This window comes from Pungitius pungitius, chromosome 21 (assembly GCF_949316345.1).
Source record: "Pungitius pungitius chromosome 21, fPunPun2.1, whole genome shotgun sequence".
Classification (NCBI taxonomy): Eukaryota; Metazoa; Chordata; class Actinopteri; order Perciformes; family Gasterosteidae; genus Pungitius; species Pungitius pungitius.
The window spans coordinates 2981838-3002735 of NC_084920.1; the positions used below are offsets into that span (position 1 = coordinate 2981838).

At 49.0% G+C, this 20898-nt stretch overlaps 4 protein-coding genes across 6 annotated transcripts; 3 read left to right on the top strand and 1 right to left on the bottom strand.

Annotated features, from left to right (window-relative positions):
* Nucleotides 1-301: 301 nt before the first annotated feature.
* On the top strand, nucleotides 302-6754 carry tlcd3bb (TLC domain containing 3Bb). The gene is made up of 7 exons (XM_037463374.2): nucleotides 302-870; nucleotides 2070-2278; nucleotides 2517-2600; nucleotides 2843-3068; nucleotides 3620-3715; nucleotides 4576-4685; nucleotides 4811-6754. Exons 2-7 carry the CDS (start codon nucleotides 2154-2156, stop codon nucleotides 5076-5078), a joined length of 909 nt encoding a protein of 302 aa, XP_037319271.1. The 5' UTR covers nucleotides 302-870; nucleotides 2070-2153; the 3' UTR covers nucleotides 5079-6754.
* A 574-nt stretch (nucleotides 6755-7328) lies between these two features.
* Nucleotides 7329-9117, bottom strand: pagr1 (PAXIP1 associated glutamate-rich protein 1). 2 transcript variants are annotated; one of them, XM_037463382.2, is made up of 5 exons: nucleotides 8927-9117; nucleotides 8434-8643; nucleotides 7975-8293; nucleotides 7814-7902; nucleotides 7329-7704 (listed from the first exon to the last, which is right to left on the bottom strand). In XM_037463382.2, the coding sequence occupies exons 2-5, from the start codon at nucleotides 8606-8608 to the stop codon at nucleotides 7469-7471; spliced, it is 819 nt and encodes a 272-aa protein (XP_037319279.2). In that variant the 5' UTR covers nucleotides 8609-8643; nucleotides 8927-9117; the 3' UTR covers nucleotides 7329-7468. The 2 variants fall into 2 exon arrangements, with proteins under 2 accessions (XP_037319279.2, XP_037319278.2); XM_037463381.2 differs by having other exon boundaries at nucleotides 8407-8643.
* Nucleotides 9118-9269: 152 nt separating this feature from the next.
* On the top strand, nucleotides 9270-14730 carry kif22 (kinesin family member 22). 2 transcript variants are annotated; one of them, XM_037463265.2, is made up of 13 exons: nucleotides 9270-9408; nucleotides 9825-10019; nucleotides 10126-10253; nucleotides 10380-10531; nucleotides 10815-11024; nucleotides 11119-11515; nucleotides 11879-11999; nucleotides 12355-12475; nucleotides 12568-12748; nucleotides 13226-13317; nucleotides 13566-13766; nucleotides 13866-13925; nucleotides 14550-14730. In XM_037463265.2, the coding sequence occupies exons 2-13, from the start codon at nucleotides 9832-9834 to the stop codon at nucleotides 14577-14579; spliced, it is 1881 nt and encodes a 626-aa protein (XP_037319162.2). In that variant the 5' UTR covers nucleotides 9270-9408; nucleotides 9825-9831; the 3' UTR covers nucleotides 14580-14730. The 2 variants fall into 2 exon arrangements, with proteins under 2 accessions (XP_037319162.2, XP_037319161.2); XM_037463264.2 differs by lacking the exon at nucleotides 9270-9408 and adding an exon at nucleotides 9433-9582.
* A 1727-nt stretch (nucleotides 14731-16457) lies between these two features.
* Nucleotides 16458-19959, top strand: prrt2 (proline-rich transmembrane protein 2). The gene is made up of 4 exons (XM_062560281.1): nucleotides 16458-16733; nucleotides 16897-17195; nucleotides 17285-17414; nucleotides 18120-19959. The coding sequence occupies exons 1-4, from the start codon at nucleotides 16508-16510 to the stop codon at nucleotides 18134-18136; spliced, it is 672 nt and encodes a 223-aa protein (XP_062416265.1). The 5' UTR covers nucleotides 16458-16507; the 3' UTR covers nucleotides 18137-19959.
* Nucleotides 19960-20898: the final 939 nt, after the last annotated feature.

Consider the following 20898-nt stretch of genomic DNA (forward strand, 5'->3'; position numbering starts at 1 on the left):
TTGATGGCATTAAGTGCATAGCAAAACCAAAAGGGAGTCTTTGCTCCACAATCTACTTGTTTTGCAAATTTTCCCGAGGTTTGCAATGCTGCAAAAGATCAGAAGGAATGAGCAAACACACCTCAGCATCTTTGTCAGAGTGCAGATAAGGACAGATACTTGATCAGCTTATTTGCGAATGCGTGTCCAGTCAAAGGTCAAATAACCGACCCGTCAAAGAGACACATAATAGTCTCAATGCAAATGCCTTTATTTTTTTGAAGTGTTAAAATACATCTGGAATTAGATGCCTTTCCTTAAGTGGCATCCATGCATTGTTTCGCCAATGCACCAAATGCTGTGCATGGTAACTGGTGCACATCTCTCCCGATGACAGGAGCTGCTGCTTTGACCTGCAGGAACTCGCTGGCGCTGCAGACCTCCGCGTTGTTTGAGGCAACGTTGCATCCGTGGAGCTGAGACAGCGGCATCTCTTGTCTGCAGCGGCGAGACGGGACGAGCTAACGCGACGCGGACACCCGCTGGATCAGCTCGTGTCACTGTCCCCCCCCCCCAACCCCCAACCCCCATTTTTTGAGGGTTTTTTTTCTCCTACCCGTTTTTCTTCCTAAAACGTGGCGATTTGCTTAAGCTTGCTCGAAGCAGGCAGCCGCGGATGCTCTCGCCAAACCACCCTCTCATAGATGTCGATCTGCTAACCTCCTGCAAGCTAGCGCCCGCTAGCCGCCGCTAGCCACCAGACATCGACGCGGCCACTTAAACATGCGGATCATCGAGGCGGAGACCCCCGGGACATCTCTAACGTCTAACACTTTCCGGAGGACACGAGTTTTCGACTAGCCGCTGGACTGGACCCCGTGGAGTCTTTGTGTAAATGCTGCTTGAGATTGTTTTTGTTTTTCATTTATTTTGAGGATGTCAAACGTTAGCTTGAGTCCGGTATTTTGGTCACGATTAGCGTTAGCTTATTTGCTACTGCTAAGTGCTACAAACAAATAACAAGCTAACTGGATGTGTTCACGTTACCACAAACACGTGTAAAACTATGCACCCCGACGCGGTCAACCATCGGTTATATCAGATTACCATCTTGCTAACAGGCATTTCGAGTTGGTCCAGTCGAAACGGTTGCTAAATAAGCCGGCGGGGACTGACCGCTAACGTGCCGTAAGCCCACATTTCGGGAGGGATGCTAACGCAGTTAGCGTCATTGTTAGCGGTGCCACAGCGGCGTCATGGGCATGCTTGCCTAGGCAAAGGGCTGCATCTAAGGTTGGCAGAAGCGTCCGTGCTCGCCGACTCCCCGGTGGGTCAAGTCACGTAAATGGCGATTGACCCAATTCCCCTCGATACAGATCGATAACCAGGTGCACGAGCTCTGTAGTTGAGCTTCTTTTTTTTCTTCTTTTTTTTTAAATCTTGTTTTATAGCTGACGTTAGCTAAGCTAGCGTCGGTAGCCGACCGCATTTGGCGTGTGCCCCTCGGACTTAAACGTTTGCACCATTTTAAACAAAGTGTTCTTAAAGCTCAGGTTAACTTTAACAGTTGGCATGTGCGCCTGCACTCTGCCTCCCGCGTGGTTCGCTGACATTCACGTCGTTTGCTTTCCGCACAGGTGAACAACAACATGAGCACCGGCAACACGCTCCTGTGTCGATACGTTCAGTGTTTTAAAAAAAAAAACCGGAAGAAGTTGAAGGAAGGAAGGAAAAAAAACGCAATGCGTATTTCGCTAATGGACTTCGACTTGTTTTGAGTCAGCTGGTCTAATGTAAGAATACCAGCACATGGTCCATGTGATGGATGATTGGAGCAGCACCAAAGGCCCTTCTGTTGCTCTGCCCATGCTGCAGCCTCCCCTCCCTTTCCATGTTATGCCTATCTATGTATCATCTTCATCTCCATCTTCATTTGTACAACTCCAGCGAGGCCTCTAAACGAAGGCCCGAACAGCAGGTCGCCACGCGTGTCGGACTTTGATTATGAGCTTTGTCTGTTATCTCGCTGCTGTAAACATGGGAGTTGCTGCAGCGCGCTGTTGATTATTCGCGCGTTGGTGTGTTTTCAGAGAAGGGGGGGGGAAAGAGACGGATCGCGAGGACCAGTTTTGCCCGCTGAACTTCTTGCCTCTCGGACGGATCGCCCTGGGACCATGCTGACCATTCTAGCCGCTGGGTCCGTGTTCTTTCCAGGCCTTTTCCTGCTGTCCAAACAATGCCTGAAGTCAATCCCAGCTCTAAGATGGAGCGAAGGCGACGCAGTCATTGTATCCGCCAGGTGAGACCCTGTTTTAACTCAATGACAACATTGTTGCCTCGTGTCTGTTATTTTTGGGCAACTATTTCTAATTGTGCGGCTGAAATGATGTAACTTTCCGAGGTCCTTCGGCAGATATAGTTTGCATGAAAGGATCAGGGCTCTACTTTTGGTATCGTGTTATGAACTAGACAGTGTAAACCCTGCATCGGCAAAATGAGAAATGCATTATTTATTATCTCGCCATTTTCTGCTCCAGGTTGGTTTCATCAATTCAGGCAGTCATGGCTTCTTCAGCTGGCTACATCATTGCTTCTTCCTGCGAGGACATCCTGGAGGACCAGTAAGTCAAGAAATGAGCACCAGAACATATTGCACCTCACCAGTGTGTCAATGTTTTTTTTTTTTTTTTTTTTAAATGCAAAGAAAAAATGTATTATTTCCAAAGCTTTAAGATGGGCTGAACAAATGTTTACAGAAAACGAATCAACTTGATATTGAACCCGAAGTTTTGTATTTATATGTATGTATGTATCTCATTCAAACGGTATCTATTCTGTCTCGCTTCTCTTCCTCTCTTCCCAGGCATTGGCTGACCAGCGCTTACATCGTGTTTGCAGTTCCCTATTTCATGTATGACATCTACGCAATGTTCATGTGCTACTGGTACAAGCTTCGGGTCAAAGGGCACGAGGAGGCCTCAGCAGCGCCCCAGCACATGAGCACAGCGATGTCCAGCTACTTGCGTCGCGAGTTCCTCATGGTGCTGCACCACGTTGTCATGGTCACCGTCTGCTTCCCCATCTCTGTGGTAACCGGCTCACATTGCTACAGACTAAATAGATGCCCTAGTGCACAGTATTGTTACATGTTGATTCACTTTGTTAAAATGTCTTCCCAACAGCTGGGAAATTGATCTTTTTTAGGAGTTTTTAACAAAGTACATTACAGTGGTAATTATCTTATTCTTGATTCGTGGCTAATTACTGTTTTTCTTATAAATTAATCTTCCTAATTTTCTCATCAGTTTTTTTTTTGTAATTAACAAATTGGAAAAGCAATCGTAATCCATTAACTAAACCATAAGACAATAACATGTAAGAAAATCCATTTGAGAAGACAAAACTGTTTTGTTCTTTTTCTCTGTTGACTAATTCTTGCGGATTTTGCTGTAAATCAGGAGCTCCGAATGCTTGTGGACACCTTAAAAAGCCATCTAAGAAAAGTGCTTCACTTGTTACCTCAAGCTAGATGCTTATTTACTGTATTTGATTTGAAATGCACCCCAAGATCCACAAAGCCACCAAGCTGTAAGTCATTTCATTGTATTAAAAATAACCCACCACCCTTTTGCTCCCTTAGTTTTGGCGACAAGGAAAGGGCGATTATTTCCAGGGTGTCCTGTTCATGGCCGAGCTCAGCACGCCGTCTGTCTGCTTAGGAAAGATTCTCATCCAGGTGAGTGTCCCAGAGAGGCCTGTGCCTCGTTGCATGTGCATGCGTCACACTGCAGTTCCGCTGCACTCCTCATTTCTTCTCCACGCCCCCATTTTCCTTCAGTGGGGGAATTTATTTGCATCGGCTCCTGCTGACCGTCCTGCATGAACAGCACTGTCGGAAACCTCTTGCCACCTTTTTGAATGAACAGCGTAGTTGTGTCTCGATGAATATTTCCCCCACCCCCCCCCCCCCCACCCCCCACTGCTCTCGCCCCATCTGATGCGGCCACAGCTGTTTGCCTTCTCGATATAGCTTCTAGTATCTTGACTGGATTTTGAGCGGATACAGTATCAGCTTGTCCTTTCACCCTCTTATCACTCCACACCATGCCCCCCCCCCCCGCCGCTAGCCACAGTGCACGTGGCGCTTTGTGATAAACGACAACTGGATAAAAGCTGCGGCCTCGACGCTCCGCTCGTACGCAACGGGGGGGGCACGTGTATACGACACACCGTTTAGTTCTAGGGTGAGAAACTTGTGAATGGTGAGGAAAGTGGGGGGGAGGGGTGGTCTCACTGGCAGGTTGAACGTTCAAGATAAAGTTGAGTCAGTGTAAACGAATGAGACAAAAGCACTGCTACACACACACACACACACACACACACACACACACACACTTGGTGCCTTGATTAGACGTGCTGTGTCCATGCTGATAACAAATAAAGCCGTGTTGCTATCAATAGAAAAACAATTGGCAAATACGATGAACCCCTCCAGCTTTCACCCAACTGTACTGCTTGCTTTTCTTCCCTCTCTTTGGCCCTCTCCCTGCTCCTCTCTGCTCCTATCTGCTCCTCTCTGCTCCTCTCTGCTCTCAGTACAAACAGCAACACACTCTCCTGCACAAAGTCAACGGGGCTCTCATGCTGATCACTTTTTTCATCTGTCGAGTCCTCCTCTTCCCTTACCTCTACTACGCCTACGGAAGGTATGTCTGTCTCTCCGCCTCTTGTTTCCTCACGCCGTGCTGCACACCCTCGTGCTCCATCGTGTGGATTATGGAGAGTGGGGGGGGGAAAAAAACCAACCCTTTTTATGTCTTTTTGGGTGCAGGTACGCGTCCATTCCCTTCCACATGGTTCCCCTGTCGGTGCCGTGGCACTGTAACCTCGGCGCCGCTCTGCTCATGGCCCCCCAGCTCTATTGGTTCTCCCTGATCTTCAGGGGCGCCGTGCGACTTTTCACGGGCTCCTCCCGCTCCCGGCGCCCGGCCGCGGCCAAGGAGAGGAGGCAGGCGGACGGCAGCGCGCCGCCGCCGCAGCAGCAGCCCGCCAACGGCTACAGCGCGCGCCCCTCTGAGCCGGAGATGTCCGCCCACTGAGAAGAACGGAGGGGAGGAAGGCGAATGTACCCATGAGGATGTGAAGGAAGGAAGGAAGGAAGGAAAGGTGTGTGTGTGTGTGTGAGAGAGGAGAGACTTGACACAAGTAGCAATACGAAGACAGCTACAGACGGCGAGGCCTCAAAACACGGCCGAAGTGTTGGCGGCCAGCAATGAAGCTCCCAACGGCGAAAGCGATTTTGGTTGCTGGCCCTCAAGCACTTCGGCCTGTTTAATGCGATCAGTGTTTTTTTTTTTTTTTTTTTTTTTTTAAGAGATGTCATCCGGAACGTGCACCGCCCTGCGAGGAAGTTGCCTGGATGTATAGCAAGCGTAAGGGGGCGAGATTTCCCTCGTGTCGGTCGAATTCGGTCCTCTCTGCCTCGCGGTAAAGGAAGAGTAGGAAAATAGGAATGTATAATATTGTATGTTAGTTCATTGGCTGTAGATGGAAGGCCAAATTCAGTTTAGTAATGAAGACTTTTGAAAAAAGGAAGGGAAAAAAAAAAAAAAACCTCTGCCCAAGCAGTATTTTGACTTGTTAGTGTTTAATATCTGTATCCTCTATGTAGTCACTGTCACTCTAACAAAATGTAACCAACCTGCAGGCTGACTCATCATTAGAAGGGAGATAACCTCATAAGACTGTATTCTGCTGCCTTATCCCCTTTCCCCGTTGGTTTCTTTAGCTTTTTATTTATTTTCATCCCTGGAAGAGATGGACGAGGCTTCCTGAGATACAGAAATGTGATGGATGTACATAGCCAATGTAAAATTGTCCTTATTTCCACCTCAGTATTGGGTCAATGTTTTTTTTTTTTGTCTCAAATCTGCATCTGCGGTTTCGACAGATGTTTTTGAACAATGACATTTCAGCATTAACACAAAACATTTCACTGTTTTCCAAACCAAGTGTACGAATAGTGTCCCTAAAGCGTTACGCCACTGCTCCCCGTGTAGTAGATACGACCTCATTCCATTTACTGCTATCACAGCGTTTTTAGCAAAGTGACGCACAGTAGCCTTCACTGTGAAATGAGTGTTTTTTTTTTTTTTATATTAGTGCTGGTATGAATCTGAAAGTATCCATTTGATTGGCCGGCGTATTACAGGAAGTGATCCATACATTTTAATTTTGCTGTTGTGAAGGGAAACAAAGGCTTGTTGGATCTTGTAGGGAAGCGTTCCCTCGTGATGGACATGCAGCACGCTTGTCCACAGCGACTATTTATGATTTTAGTCATTCGTTTTAACCATTAAGTTTGTGAATTGTTTTTAAGCCTTTTAGATTTTACAAGATCATTTGGTCATTTTTTTTTTTGTTTTTTTTTCGCCACTGGTTCAATGAACCCTCGTAAGAACAAACGTCATCATTTTAGCTTCACTGTACTAGAACTGGGTCAATAAAGTAAACGAAGCGGAGCTCCGAAACCTAAACATCTGGAGAACTGTGGGCATGTCGAGCACAGAGCATCCAGCCCGTTGCTTCGTGACAATACGAAAACGTTTCAACCCACGTACTGTATATTCCACAAAATACTCGTTATTTATTTGTATTTATTTATTTATTTGGTTTGTGGTTTTGAATGCATACATATTAAACTATATGCTTCTGGGCCTTATGTGAAGGCTGTATTGTTACTCCAACTTAGCTCAAATATATTTCTCTGTCCTGATTCTGCCTCCCGTGTTTTTGTAAGTGTTGAATTTTACCAAATGCCATTTTTATGAAGGTAAAACCCAGTTACATCATCACTGCCCATCAGATCTAAACCACGCCACCACTAGAGGGAGCCACCATCCTCGTTTCCTGCTTTACAGGCACATTTTAAAAGACTAATCCCACCTTAAACAACTCTTGTATTTATTGAATTTAAACTTTGGTCTGATGGTAGAAAATTTACAAATCGTCACTTGAATGTTTGTTTAGCAAGGCATTGTGGGAAATGTAAACCCATATGTAAATCAGGGCTGCTTTGTTCCCTTTTTTTCTTCTTTTTCTACCAGTCAAAAGCTTGGACACACGTTCTCATTCAAATCCAAACGTTTGACTAGTACTACATATGTCTATAGACAGGTTTCTGTATAAATGATGTTCAAAGGTTATTTAATGGGTATTTACAAAACATCCTCTTATTTTATTCATATAAATTCACAATCCTTAATATACCACCGAACACATACCTTTAGGAGAAGGATTGATCTTCTCACCCATAGAATTCTGAACGCTGACACCAGTGAACACTCCCCTGGGTTAAAATGTTTATTGCCAACATACAAAATACAAAACATACAAAACTTGCTGGATAAAAAAAATTCAAGTGTTGAGAAAGCCGGGGAAGCACTTGGCCCCCTTTTCGTCTGTGAGCAAGTCCTCGTGCGTTAGCGCTTCAATACCTCCTCTGCCTCGGGGAGAAGATGGTGTTGGGGTTGCTGTCGCGCTCCCTCTCCTTCTCCCGCTCCTTCTGGCTGTTGGGAGACAGGGCCTCCTCCAGCTTCTTCTCGCTCTTGAAGAGATCCCGCCCCGTGCGCATGATGTGCTCCTCGATCTTGCGGTGGCGCTTCATGTCGGAGAGCACCTTGTCCAGCCGGGCTTCCCTCTTCACCGAGGGGCGGGCCGAGGATCCTGGAAAGGGGGGGCGGGGGGGGAGGAGGAGGAGACACCGAGCCGTCACAATCACCGCGCTCTCAGGAGGCAACGACGCGGCGGTTTGAACAGTAACAGTAATAATCACCTGGTGTTCTGCGTCTGTTCACAAAGGCGTTTTTCGGAGTGGCTTGTGTCTTCTCTTCGTCAAAGTCGAACTCGGTCGGAGTGAGAGGCCTGCAAAAAGAAAACGGTTTCGCATTAGCCGTTCATCAACAGATGACGAGATCGACGAGGCGTCGTACTCACCTGTGGTCTCTTTCCTTCCTCTCCCTCTCCTTGCCTGCGTCTTCCTCGTCCTCCCGCTCAGGCGACGGGGTGCGATCTGGAGTCGGGGGCCTCCTGGGGAGGGGCACAAAGTTCAATTCCAGCATCTCCCCTTGGGAGAGAAGCTCGTAGAGTCTTTTGATCTCCGCCGGGGGGGGCATCCAGTTTTTGGAGTCCTCGGTTTCCTCGTCGCTGTACGCCAGCTCCCATTCGCCGTCCGCGCCGGCGGCCTGCTTTCCGCCCCCGTCCGGCCGCGGCTCGTCCCGGTGCACTTCTCTGTCCCCCGCGTCCGGGCCTTCACCTGAGGAGGGAGGGACGGAGCGTTAGTACCACGCCACGTGGAAAGTAAACAAAGGCAACAGCCCAGGTGCATCGGGCACCTCTTCGGACCCGTGTTCATCATCCAGTCACCACCTGCTATGTGTGCTTTAAATTCATCACCCTTTTCCTCCTTCGATCCTTTGGCCGTGTCTTCTTCAGCTGTCATCTCCGTGTCGTGTTCGTGCACGTTTCCCTCCTCCTCTTCCTCTTTGCCCGCTGCAGGTTCCTCGGAGTCCTTCACACCCAGAGCCTCGATGCACTCTCTCAGGGACGAGTCTGCGGCCTCGGCCTGCATGCTTCCTGCTGCTGGTGAACCGTGCGCTCACAGATCTGCCAAAGAGAGAAGAGAGAAGAGGCATGTTAGTGCAAGGAGAAGTTGGTCATGTGCAATCGGTCAGAAGTGAAGAGTGGCCAGCATGCGCGTTTGACTGGTCATGTTAACTGGACGGTAGCTGGTGTCTTTGCTTAATGGAAAGCAGGGAAAGCAGCACATTAAAACGTACTAATGCATTTATTTGAAGTAGGTAAAATAGCTAACGCCCGGCCTAACCGGCAGCTGTTTCCGAATAGCAACTCCCAATAAGATAAGAAACGGGCCATAAAGGCTGATTACCGAATGTGCGGTTCCTCGTAGATCGATGGTGCGGCGAAATGATCAAATTATCTTTCCCAGAGAATGAAATCACCAAGGCTCTCCATGAGACTTTTTTTTAGAGATAATACACGATTACACAGAGACGTAAACATAGCGCCATTTTGGCTCGTTGGTATGGCGAGTACGCGCATTTCCGTTGACTTAACACCATGCGGATGGTGCGTACACGCCCCCGGCCACACACGGCAGTTGAGCTGTGTGTTCTAGAGATCTACTGCGGGGACCACTTCCTGCGTAGCGCGCAATCGCAGTCAGGGCCCCGAGGGCACGTCGCTCGGTTTGAACAAACACACTTCGCTGCAGTAATCGCGTTAGTTCCTGAATTTAAAGAGGTTGATATTTAGGTTTGCATACCATGACGGCGAACACGATATAATAATCAAAACAATAATAATAATAATAATAAGGACGCCGGAGGTCAAATCGGCGCCACTGTGCGGGTGAGTTCTGATTGGCTGACGGTCGTTTCCGGTTGCAGCGCTCCGCATTTGAAAAGGGTTCGGTTGACGCGAGGCTGCAGCGCCATTGTTAAAAGACGGCTTCGGAAATGTTGCCGAAAGAGAAACTCTGATATTAACAAAAGTGTTTGTACAAGGAGCCCGCAAGCGATATTGGTAAGCTCGAGGACGACAGTGTTAACACTCTTGGTAAAGCAGCACGTGTATTATTTAGTCCGAGAAGGATGTAACGTAAAAAAAAATCACCGTTGCAATGGCTCGTTCGAGGGAAATTGCAAGTGTTTACCTAGCGGTGAAGACGTTGTCGATAACCCGCACATACTGCGTCATGCCACCGAGGTAAACACCGTCAGGTCTCACGTTTAACCCCCCCTCCCATCTTTTTTTTAAAATGTTAGTTCAAATATGGCGCAGCGTGTGGCGACGTCCGACGGAGCGGCCAAGAAGACGTCCAGGGTTCGGGTGGCGGTTCGCCTGCGACCCTTCATGGGCAGCGAGGACGAGAAGGACGAGGGCCCGTGTGTGAGAGGCCTGGACTCCCAGAACCTGGAGATCGTCAACTGGAGAAACGCCACAGAAACCGTCAAATACCAGTCAGTGGCGCCTTCTTAAAACCCACTCCTCGCGTTGCTTTTTTTTTTTTTTTTTTTTTTTTTTTTAAAGTCTCGTTTTTATATCCGTGATTTGTTGTCCCGACAGTTTCGACGTGTTTCATGGTGAGAAGACCACTCAGCAGGAGGTGTTCCTGTCCTCCGTGAAGCCCATTCTTCCGCACATCCTGACTGGACAGAATGCCAGTGTCTTCGCATATGGACCCACGGGAGCCGGTACGTCGCTGCCAAACTGCACGTTGTTGATGCGGGGGGTTAAAGGTCGATGCAATTGTGTGAACTATGTATTCACCTGACAAAATGTAGGATGATTATGCCTTTCTTTTTTTTTTTTTTTTCTAGGTAAGACCCACACCATGATGGGCAGTTCGGATCAGCCTGGTGTGATCCCCCGAGCCGTGCGCGAGGTCTTCAAGCTGGTCAAAGCCAAGGCCGACGAAGGAGGATGGGACTACAGCATCGGCATGTCTTATTTGGAAATCTACAATGAAAAGGTACAGCCGGTTTGACGCGCAGTGTCGCTTGGTAGTCTGGTGTTTTCTGTCCAGGTGTGTCTCGTTGTAAAGAGAGTGAAACGAGGGCGCTGTCATTTGTAGGCTTGTTCTTGTACTGCAAATGAACGCAAAAAGAAGTCAGACTACCACTTTTTTTTAAATTTTGTTTTGGCAATAACATTTATTGGTTCCAAGAAATGGCAACTTCTCATCATGGTGCTCCGTTTCTTTATCCCTAAACTTTATAAACGTGCTGCCGGTGCATAATCTGTGTCTTTCTCAGGTGCTAGATCTTCTGTCGCCAAGCTCCCAGGATTTACCAATCCGAGAGGACAAGGACAAGAACATCTTCATCCCCGGCCTCACTCACACAACCATCTCCTGCTTCTCGGATTTCGACAAACAATTTGTCCCCGCCAGTCTGAATCGCACCACGGCCTCCACCAAACTCAACCATCGCTCCAGCCGCAGCCATGCCATCCTCCTCATCAAGGTTTGATACGCAACCTGGTTTAAATATCGGAGAACCATCCATTGGGCGGTCAAACGACGTGTGTATTTAAGTACGCATCTCTTCTGTGACCCAGGTTGTTCGGACCCAGCGCGCCTCGCCCCACAGGCAACAGACGGGAAAGCTGTACCTGATCGACCTGGCCGGGTCCGAGGACAACCGGCGCACCGGCAACCAGGGCATCCGCCTGAAGGAGAGCGGCGCCATCAACCTGTCCCTGTTCACGCTCAACAAGGTCGTGGACTCGCTCAACTCGAGCGCCGCCGTCCGCGTGCCGTACCGAGACAGCAAACTGACGCGGCTGCTTCAGGACTCCCTGGGTGGCTCGTCGCACTCCGTCATGATAACCAACATCGCGCCAGAGTACAAATACTACTTTGATACGTTCGGTGCCCTCAACTTTGCCTCCAAGTCGAAGCTCATTGTGAACAAGCCCTTCACCTGTGAAACCGTGGCGGTGCCTGCGCTGCCAGGTGAGTAAAACGGAGCGTCTGATTCAAGGAGGACACGTAACAGGCCGAGGAGAGGAAGCGCTGACAGAATGGGTTCCAAGACCAATAGGGGGCACTTGTGTCACCATCCTAGAGGACGGTGACTAAGACGAAAAGCTGTTTAAGGGCGTGAGGGATGTCATTGATACGGGCTTTATTCTAACCCCTGTAGTTAGCTGCGTCTGAATGCCTTGAATATTCCCATGATGCTGTTCTCCCATCTGCTTTAGTTCTTCGCCATCTTTATCTGAATTGCTTAAAACTCCTCGAGGTCCCTACAGATAGTGTTGCCAAAGTGCGCTGACTCCCAAGCTGTTAACTTCCCCTTTTGCCATCATCTTTCAGTGAAGCGAGCCAGAGAAGACCACGCAGCAGGGGGGTCTGGCACTGAGCCACACAAGAAGAAGCACAAAGACGAGCGGAAAACCGAACACGATGGCTCCTCCCCGTCTTCCCCCTTTGACAGGTCAAATATCACATATCTGTTATTTTGGGGCCGATCAGACATTCTCTGACTGGAGAAAATGTTTCCACGCTGCAGCCACATCAAAGAGGCCGTAGCCCTTGATTCAGCGGGCCACATTTTTAGCTTGTGTCGAAGGCGCCTCTCGGCAGCGCTCCCATTGGCTGCAGCTGCCGTGTCCACTGGGATCCGTTTGGAAAAGATACAAACGTTGCTCCGTTGCCATCTGTTCTTGTTCTGTAGGAATCTGTCTGCATAATGAATCCCTTCGACTTGTACATCTCGGTGCGTTTCGAAGGCGTTCTTCGTACTGCTGCCCCTAAACGTCAACCTGCTTTTTTTTTTTTTTTTTCTTCAGTTTGTCGGACCCGTCTGTGATGGACAGACTGATAGCTCTGGAGAAGCTGATGATGAACTGCCAGGACAAAGGTGAACTCAGCATGCTGAAGGATGTAGCCCAGTCCCGCAAGGAGATCCAGGTGAGAGCACATTTAAATCTGGCGTTGACTCACCTGGTCGTCTTGTTACCCACCGTGCAACTTTGCACTTTTTTTCTTTTTTTTCTCTACAGGAGCTCAAAGAAAAGCAGAAGGAGTTTGAGCGCAAGGCCATGCTATTCAGTCGTTTGGATGGAGAGAAGTCCAATGCCAAACATGAGCCGGCCTTCAAGAACAGCGCGGCTCCTCTGCAGAGGAAGCAGTCGGCCGCCACCAAAGCCAATAAGCAGCAGGCCGTGGTCCAGCCGCTGCAAGGTCGGTCAGACATGTTGGATGGGTTCAATGGCTAATGACGGTTAAATTGAAGTTGGGTGAATTCAGCGGAGTCAGAAATGAGTTTCCTTTGTAGTGACGGGGAACACGTGTAGATGTTAACAACGTGCCGGATGCTACTGGCAGGGATTCTCTTGAAAAGAAGCCTTTTCCCTGTCGTGTAATCCTCTATTTATGTTTCCCCGGAGAGTACTCATCCGCTAATTCTATCATGTTGAATCACTGCCGTTATTGATGAGCTGCAATGTGATACGAGAGCTCAGTCCAAGATGTAGAAGCCTGACCATGAGTTATTTAAGAAAACCTCAGCAGTTTTGCATGTGAGATGAATCCTGTGGTAGCTCTCGCCCCTGGACACAAAAACTAAATATTGCATTTGAACTGCCTCCCACCTGCTAATAGTGTGTTTCATTAAATGGCAACGGTTTAAACTAGTGTGTGTGGTTTACTTCCTTTCAGTGTCCCAGCTCCAGCCTCTTCAGCAGCTCGCCGTCGTCAAAAAGCAGTCTGTCTGCGTCAAGAAAGTGAAAACGATTTCGGACCAGGTTGAGGTCAGCATTTACGCCTCGACCGGGACGCACTTAGCCCGACACATCTGCAGAATTGCAAGCATCGGATGCAGGCTGACGTGGCGCATTAGGCTCACTTCTCTTTTTGTCTCGACTGATGCTGCAACATCTCAAATTTATTAGGTCAAAATAAACCCTTTCTCTCGGGCCAGTATGATGTTTACATTTTAGTATATCTGAAATACCCTGCAGACTGGCCTCAACTCTGCATGTGTCCTTCCCCCCCCCAGCCTCCAGATGGTAAAGAGAACCTTGTGGAGACCGGTTGGGAATTCCAACTCGACACATCTGTGCTGGAGCAATCCAGGCAGAAAATCCTGCATGTCCTCAACACGGGTTCCCTCAAAGAGCTGAAGGGTCTACAGCAGATCGGCGACAAAAAGGCCAAGCTGATCCTGGGCTGGAGGGAGATCCACGGTCACTTCCTAAAGGTCGGTAGAGGAAGGGTCGAGCTCGGGTCTGCTTCTCGTGTGACAAAGATGCTTTTCTGAATTGTTATTAACTTGAACTACTGCGTTGTCCATTTTCAGCTGGAGGATGTGTTGAAGATCGAGGGGATGACGGCGAAAAGATTTTCCACCTTCATGAAGGTAAGCAAATCCACAGGGAAATGTGTTAAATTTCTCAATTATTCTTTGACGGATTGCTGTTGAAATCTGCAAGAATCTTACTTTGTCCTCCCTGACTTCCTTGCTTGATATTGACATTGATGAGTCAAACATTAGTGTGGATCAGAATTGGAGTACAAAATAACCGTAACCTTTCATTTGCATATAATCCCCCCCCAACCCCCCTATTTTTTTCCCACGTTTTTACTCAAACGGAAGGCCGTAATGTGAGCCCAGCGGCAGTAAGCGCGTTGACATTGTGGTGAATGACCTCTGAGCGCTGACGCCGCAGTGTGTCGCTCTTAGCGGCTCATTCGGCCACAGTCTCAAACGGGCGTTTTTTTTCTCTCCCTTTTTTTCCATTAAATCTGCGACTCATTGCATTAAAACAAATGACAACAGCATGAATTTTAGATGCACTTATTGATTTATGCAAAAGCAGAGTGACCACTGAGCTCGTTGTCACTGATCGCAAATACCGTGAAGCTCCAAAACCACTGGACTTGCGTTCTGATGCGTCCATGGAGCAGATTTGCACATTGTGCAGCTTTTTAGTGATGAGCTTTCTTTTCTCTGTACTAATTCCCTCTTCTCCCCCTTCACCAGGCAAACATCCTCAGCACCATGGGAAAGTGATCTTTTTTCATTTTTTTTTTCTTCATTTTAAATATGTTTTATGAAGCTTTTGGCACGAATGCTTTTGTTTTTAAGATGTTTTTGTAGTTACAACTGTGTTCCAGGTGATGGCGCACTGCTGCTTTTAATAAATATCTAACGTCTCGGTGAATGTTTGAGTGCTTATTTCATCACCATTAAAGAAATATGATGGTCACTTTTACCCAATGTACCCCCCGCCCCCCTTGTAAACCCCCCCCCCCTGCCTCGGTGGTTACGGCCTCTTCCTGGATTTAAAAACCTGATAGTTCCGATCTTCTGAACTTTTGTCCTCCGCTGGGCGGAGACTCGAGGACACGAAGACCGCGAGCCCATGTGACGCAGCATCACTGGACCACTGTGTGTTTTAAACATCTGAAGCAGTTTTCTCGGGCAACGAGGGGAGGATGCTCCACTTTTCCTTTTCACGCGCGCGCGCACGCACGCCCACCCTTCCTCCTCGCTGACTCCAGGAGACTCCCCATCCATCCCGGCACACTGCGCCGGAACGAGGCACCCCCCCCCCCCCCCCCCCCAGTCTCACCCTCCCCACCCCGCGCGCCTTCTCCGCCCTTCCTCAGACGCACACATCGAGGGAGCGTGTCCGGCTTGGTTCCGCCCGGGTCGCGGTGGAGACGCTGGTTCCAGTCTGACGGGTCTTATTGTTCTTTTTTTTTTTTTTTTTGCGCCCGATAACGATGACGAAACGGGGCACGTTCCGGCTTTGTTGAGACGGGGCGCTGGAATAAACAGGTCAGTTTTATGCATAACACCCCCCTCGTCTCCCCACCTGTTTTTTTTGTTTGTTGGTAAATTGCTCTTCTGTTATTTTTCCCCAAATGGAAGAATCGGATGGAGGCTGCGTGCCTTCTTTCTGCTCATCACTGCGCATCAGCAGCCGACAACCGCTGAATTCATGAGGCATTCCGGCTAATTAACCCCCCCCCCCCCCACACACACACACACACACACCTCCTCCTCTCCTCTATCCGTGCATTTCTCCTTTGTCCTCATCCCGTTTTAGTGTTGTTTTGAGCCCTCGTGTTGTGTGGCTGAGCGCATACGCTGCTTTGCGCCCCCCCCCCCCCCCTGTGTACACACGGTGAGATAAAGGATGTGTGCACACCTGCGCGCGGAGGCTCTCCATCCGCCTTTGTGCGCCTCCGAGGCATCGTGACCCGCTTTCATTGTTACCTGAGATCGGGTCGACGAGGCCCGACGCACCGATGAAGAAACGAAGGCTCAGCGGGACGTCGATGGGGGGGGGGGGGGGGGGGGCTGCTGGTGACATCGAGCCGAAGCCCAATGTATCCAGAGCCCTAAATGTTGTGGTTCACTATTTTATGGAGCACGGCTTCTGTTTGGTGCATGTTTTCTTTGGTTCTTCCCGGAATTAAAGAAATGCATCACATCTCAACAACAACACATTTGATGCAACTAATGTTGTAATCAAAGTATTTCCCACGTGGGAGGAGCATGCGTAGTAGCACTCTCCACTAATCTAATTTTGCAGTCTTATTACTGAGCAAAACCTACAATGATTCATGATTATCACATAACCAGAATCATGGAAAACACAATCGCAAAATCTCTGACTACTAACATGACGTTCTTTAAGAATGGCAATCTAGTAGGCTTGATAAAACAAAGTATATTGATTCTCTAAACATAATTTTATCTAGTTGAGTGAACCGGTGTTGACCTTTGAACACAATCTGTTCATCTTTTAGGTATGAAGCTTTGGGTGGAGAGAAAAAGTCAGAGCCTACTTCCCAAACACCTCCCTCCCACCACTGTCCCGCCTCGTCTTCTCCTGAAGCTGCTTGAACCCATTTTTTGTGACCCCCCCCCCCCCCGCAGGCAGGACCGCAACACGGACAAAGGCTGCGACAAGTCTCTGCTTCCTCGCCATGGCGGAGAACACGGCGCCGGCCGTCTGGGCGGGTGAGGACCAGCTGTCGGTGCTGGACCAGGGGGACTCTCTGCTGAGCCAAGTCGCCGTCTCCATGCCGTGTCTCCCCGTCGGCGGCGAACCCCCGGCCCTCGGCGGCGGCGGGAGCCCGGTCAGCGCGCGGCCTCCCCGCAGCAAATCCAAAGGCGAGCTGGTGATCGTCATCAACGAGAAGCTGAGGAACAGTAAGTGACGCAGTTTGACCTCCTGCTAAGGCAGCGGGTGGAGGGGGAGGGTGGAGGGTTCGTGGAGCTGCTTAGTCAGCACTCACACACACACACACACACACACACACCTCCCCTCCGAGGCTTTAAACATCCTCCCGTCCTTTTCGTCCCTCGTCCTCAGGCAACGGCGTCCACCAAGCGGCGGGCGCCGAGTGCGCGTCTCCGGTCGTCTGCTCCCCTCCCAGACGCCAGCACTCCATCTCCTACCCGCATCACAACAAGACCAGGAAGGGGAGCAGGGCGAGCTCCATCGGCTACACCGCCTTCACGCCCAGGCCGTCCATCTCCCGCCACTCCAGCATCGCCACCAGCCCGCCCATCGACCGGAGCAAGGTCAAAGACTACCTCCTCCTGTCGGTGCTGGCCTGCTTCTGCCCCGTCTGGCCCATCAACATCGTGGGATTTGTCTACGCCGTCATGGTGAGGGGCCCGGGGGGGGGGGGGGGGGGGGGGTCTTTTGTTGTTGGGCGCTCGTCTCCTGCCCTTGACTGATCCGACTTCTCCTTCAGTCCAAGAACAGCCTGGAGCAGGGGAACCTGGACGGCGCCGTGCGCCTGGGTCGCGTGGCCAAGATGCTCTCCGTGGTGTCCCTGGTGGGGGGGACGCTCATTATCATCGCCTGCATCGTCAACCTGGCCAGTGAGTTCCCCCCCGAATCTGACCTTTGAACCCCGCAACATCGCCTGTATTACCTGAGCCACGTTTGCACCAGTTACATCGCTGCCTTTTAGGAACGGCGCCGACTATTTTAAAAACCTATTCCTCCTCGCCATGTGTGTTTTTTTTTTATCTGGCCCTGCGGCTGCAATCGAGCGCGTGCCTCAGATTGCAGCGTGTTTATCTGCGGAGTGACCCGTGTCCTCCTCCGCCTGCCGTTCTGTGCCTTCTGGTTGTCCCTGGACGCGTGAGCTCGTCATTATAATATCTGTCAGTGTGCAGACTCACCAGTCAGATGTGGATTCATTGTACCAAACGTAGGGATTCTGATAACGGATACAACCTATTTGAGATGTAAGAGATCGACTGGTCTTTGTCCTCTCCAGTACTGTGTGTTTAAATATATATACACATGGGTTCATTCAGTAAAGTTATTATTTGCCTTATCTTTTCGGGTCTGTGCTCTGGCCTCTGAATGCAGCCTGTTGGGTCTCATTACGCCAGGATGTGTCCTAATTAACTTGATGGCTGGAGGAGCAGAACACACAACATTAAGGCTTCTGGGACTCGACCACCCTGAAATGTTTCCCTCATTACGTTACTCGTCCTCTGTGGTCTGCATCCATCTCAAGCTGCAGGAAACACGGCTCCTCAACTAATACGCTTCCTTTTCTTTCTTTTTTTCAGTAAATGTGAAAACCTGAGTTTCATCCCAGGATGAAACTGGATGAGGCGACAGACCGTCCGGCCCCGCACCTGCGTCACCTGCATCATCACCATCATCATCATCATCATCATCATGGCCTAGTCATTACCTGGATGTGTGACAAGTATGCACCCGATATACAGTGCTCACTTGTATTTCTGTAATCTATATAAATCCCTTTTTGCTAATGGAAGAAATATAAAATATGCAAATGCTGCTTGCTCTGAGTCAAGCTGGACGGGGGGGGATAGGAGGGGGGGGGTGTCTGATAGATGGAGAGGCGAGCAGACAGTCTAATCAGCCCCTTCGTATTCTGCTCGACGCACTCGGAACAATTCTCCAGAAGGAGCTTTGCATCGTCAAAAAGAAACCGGACTCAGACAAGGTTGGACTAGAGACTGTTGGGACGTGCAACAAAATGTCTGCCCCCCCCCCCCCCCTCGTCCATCCTTCACTGCGGCCAGCGACAGGACGCACCCCCGCTTCAGCCCACCGTTAAATCCCCTTGGGACACACACACACACACACACACCCCCCAACACACACAGGCTCTGTGCTTTGTGCTTTCTGTGGAATCAGCCGATGGAGAAGCTGCCCAGCGTGTCTTCTCGTTCCCCCCCCCCCGTGGTCCTCCTGCAACCCGCGTCTCGTGTTCGAGGGGAAACGTGAGGGAGGATGAAGAAGAGGATTTATCGAGGACCAGCCACCGCGTGCTAAAGTGGAAAGGGATTATGGGAGCGTCTCCCACGGAGGACGACGTGTGCCAAATGAAGCCGTGGAGCCCGAGCTGCTCGCTCCGCACTGACTCCGACCATCACACCGAGGAACGGCGTCGCTCTGCCCTGCTGCAGCTTCACTGCATGTCCGCCGTCACCACTGAGCACTGTGAGCCGGGGACGGACACACACACACACACACACACACACACACACACACACACACACACACACACACACACACACACACACACACTCTGTAGCAGCAAAGCCTATAATCCATCACCTTTTGATAACGTTTGTTAAAGATGGTTTGGTAACGCGACGCTCTTTACGCGCTGCGCTGCATGTGGGAATCAATATTTGGTTAACAAATGAAATCGCCTGTGATTTGCAGGCAGAGCCGGCGGCTGAGGCCTCAGTTTTTAAACCAGGTCCATTGTGGGTTTGTTTTTTTCTTCTTAATTATAAATCCATTTGCTTTTCTTTTTTTTTTTTTACCCAAAGTGGGCCTCTGTCTTTTGAATTAGTCAAACACTGGTTAAAAAGGGTTTTAGAGGGATGTGAGATTTGAAAAGCAGAATGTTGACACCTTCTTTTGACTTATTATCATCATCAGTTCTTATGATTCTATATTTCCTATGTATCCCTTAACTAACCTCCAATCTTAATCTACCTGTGATTCTCACTGTGATCTGAAACTGGCGGGTTTCATGAACAATGGATGAAACCTTATTTATTACACTTTTAGAAGCAGAAATCATGTGCTCAGACCTGCAGGAAATGTTCTGTAATGATTAAGTGTGTTACGTTTCCCTCGGTTAGCACTTAACGTGTGAACTCTATTGTAATAATCGACAGTCGATGTGTTCGTCAGATTTAAATCTCAATATTGTGATGGTTCTGTAGTTAGCGTTGAGTAGAAACGGTCTAAAAGGGAAGCACAGAAACGGAGCGTCTTTGTGTTACCACCAGGCTTCTATAATAATCTTTGTGGATTTTTAAGAATGTTTTGACGATCGACGGGACGGATTATAACGATCGACTGGCGTTTGGAATATTATACTTCTGCAGCACATTCTTAATAAAGACAAAATGCATGCTACGCCTTTCATTGTGTTTTGCACAGATGAGGAGCATTTTTTTTTTTTTTTGTGAGGAGGAAAGAAGTCCAAGAAGTGAGCGTCGTTAACACACGGGCTGAAGTATTCATGTCAGAAATGTTACAGCGCGTTAACGGAAGGGAGGGGAAGCGCACGCTGTCGCCGGGCAGGAAGAGGCCGTGAGCAGAGGAAATCTAATTAGAGCTCCGCTCTCTGATGAGCTCAGATGAATCAAAGCAAAGAAACAGACTTTCCTCATTTCTCTCTTTCAAGTTTTTTTTTTTTTTTTTAAGACCTTAAGGCTAAATTGCGGGTTTAATGGGATTCACAACAGTAGGTTTTGGTCGATGGCCAGCCGACGTTAACGTCAATCCTTTTAAAAATTAAATCTTTAAATATCGTTTAAAAAGTCATTGTTAAAGGACGGAGATCAGCTCTCCGTGACAATGAAGATGTCATGCTGGTTAATAGTTAGCATGCTCACATGTGTTCGTAGCGCTCAGCAGAGAGTTGCTAAAGAATAATTGGGGTCAGAGGTCAGCTGCGGGGTAATTGTAGATGGTCCTTTAAGGAGGTGGACTGATTGCTCTTTGTTTGACGTCTTAGTTTTGCTGCATTTAGTATTTCTTTGAGTGTATTTCAAAAAGTGCCCACAAGTGGCTCAATGAGGCTCCACCACCAGAGTCCTCCATGTGAGGACTCTTGATCACGTGACCCTGACGGCGTTCCTCTGAGCACCGTAAATCAGGTAAGTACCAAAGAGCGCCGCTGCTCCTAAACCAGCTTTTCTTCTCACCTTCTAATCGAAATTGAGGTCTTTCTTTTTTTTCCCCGGTATTTTAATGACCTCTCGATTAAAATGACATAAGAGAAATGATGAAGAGAGCTTTTGATCCCAGTGAAGTGAGCGCCGTGCCGTATTATAAATGAACTCAATCCAC

What these genes read in the sequence shown, in the direction of transcription:
- prrt2 (XM_062560281.1), top strand. Translation starts at nt 16,508, where the DNA reads ATGGCGGAGAACACGGCGCCGGCCGTCTGGGCGGGTGAGGACCAGCTG. An exon ending in CAACGAGAAGCTGAGGAACA is followed by an intron (nt 16,734 to 16,896) that starts GTAAGTGACGCA and finishes CCTCGTCCTCAG; the next exon opens with GCAACGGCGTCCACCAAGCG. An exon ending in GATTTGTCTACGCCGTCATG is followed by an intron (nt 17,196 to 17,284) that starts GTGAGGGGCCCG and finishes CTTCTCCTTCAG; the next exon opens with TCCAAGAACAGCCTGGAGCA.
- kif22 (XM_037463265.2), top strand. Translation starts at nt 9,832, where the DNA reads ATGGCGCAGCGTGTGGCGACGTCCGACGGAGCGGCCAAGAAGACGTCC. An exon ending in GGCGGTGCCTGCGCTGCCAG is followed by an intron (nt 11,516 to 11,878) that starts GTGAGTAAAACG and finishes ATCATCTTTCAG; the next exon opens with TGAAGCGAGCCAGAGAAGAC. An exon ending in CGTGGTCCAGCCGCTGCAAG is followed by an intron (nt 12,749 to 13,225) that starts GTCGGTCAGACA and finishes ACTTCCTTTCAG; the next exon opens with TGTCCCAGCTCCAGCCTCTT.
- pagr1 (XM_037463381.2), bottom strand. Translation starts at nt 8,608, where the DNA reads ATGCAGGCCGAGGCCGCAGACTCGTCCCTGAGAGAGTGCATCGAGGCT. An exon ending in ATTTAAAGCACACATAGCAG is followed by an intron (nt 8,294 to 8,406) that starts GTGGTGACTGGA and finishes CTCCCTCCTCAG; the next exon opens with GTGAAGGCCCGGACGCGGGG. An exon ending in AGGAAGGAAAGAGACCACAG is followed by an intron (nt 7,903 to 7,974) that starts GTGAGTACGACG and finishes TTCTTTTTGCAG; the next exon opens with GCCTCTCACTCCGACCGAGT.
- tlcd3bb (XM_037463374.2), top strand. Translation starts at nt 2,154, where the DNA reads ATGCTGACCATTCTAGCCGCTGGGTCCGTGTTCTTTCCAGGCCTTTTC. An exon ending in TAGGAAAGATTCTCATCCAG is followed by an intron (nt 3,716 to 4,575) that starts GTGAGTGTCCCA and finishes CTCTGCTCTCAG; the next exon opens with TACAAACAGCAACACACTCT. An exon ending in CTCTACTACGCCTACGGAAG is followed by an intron (nt 4,686 to 4,810) that starts GTATGTCTGTCT and finishes TTTTGGGTGCAG; the next exon opens with GTACGCGTCCATTCCCTTCC.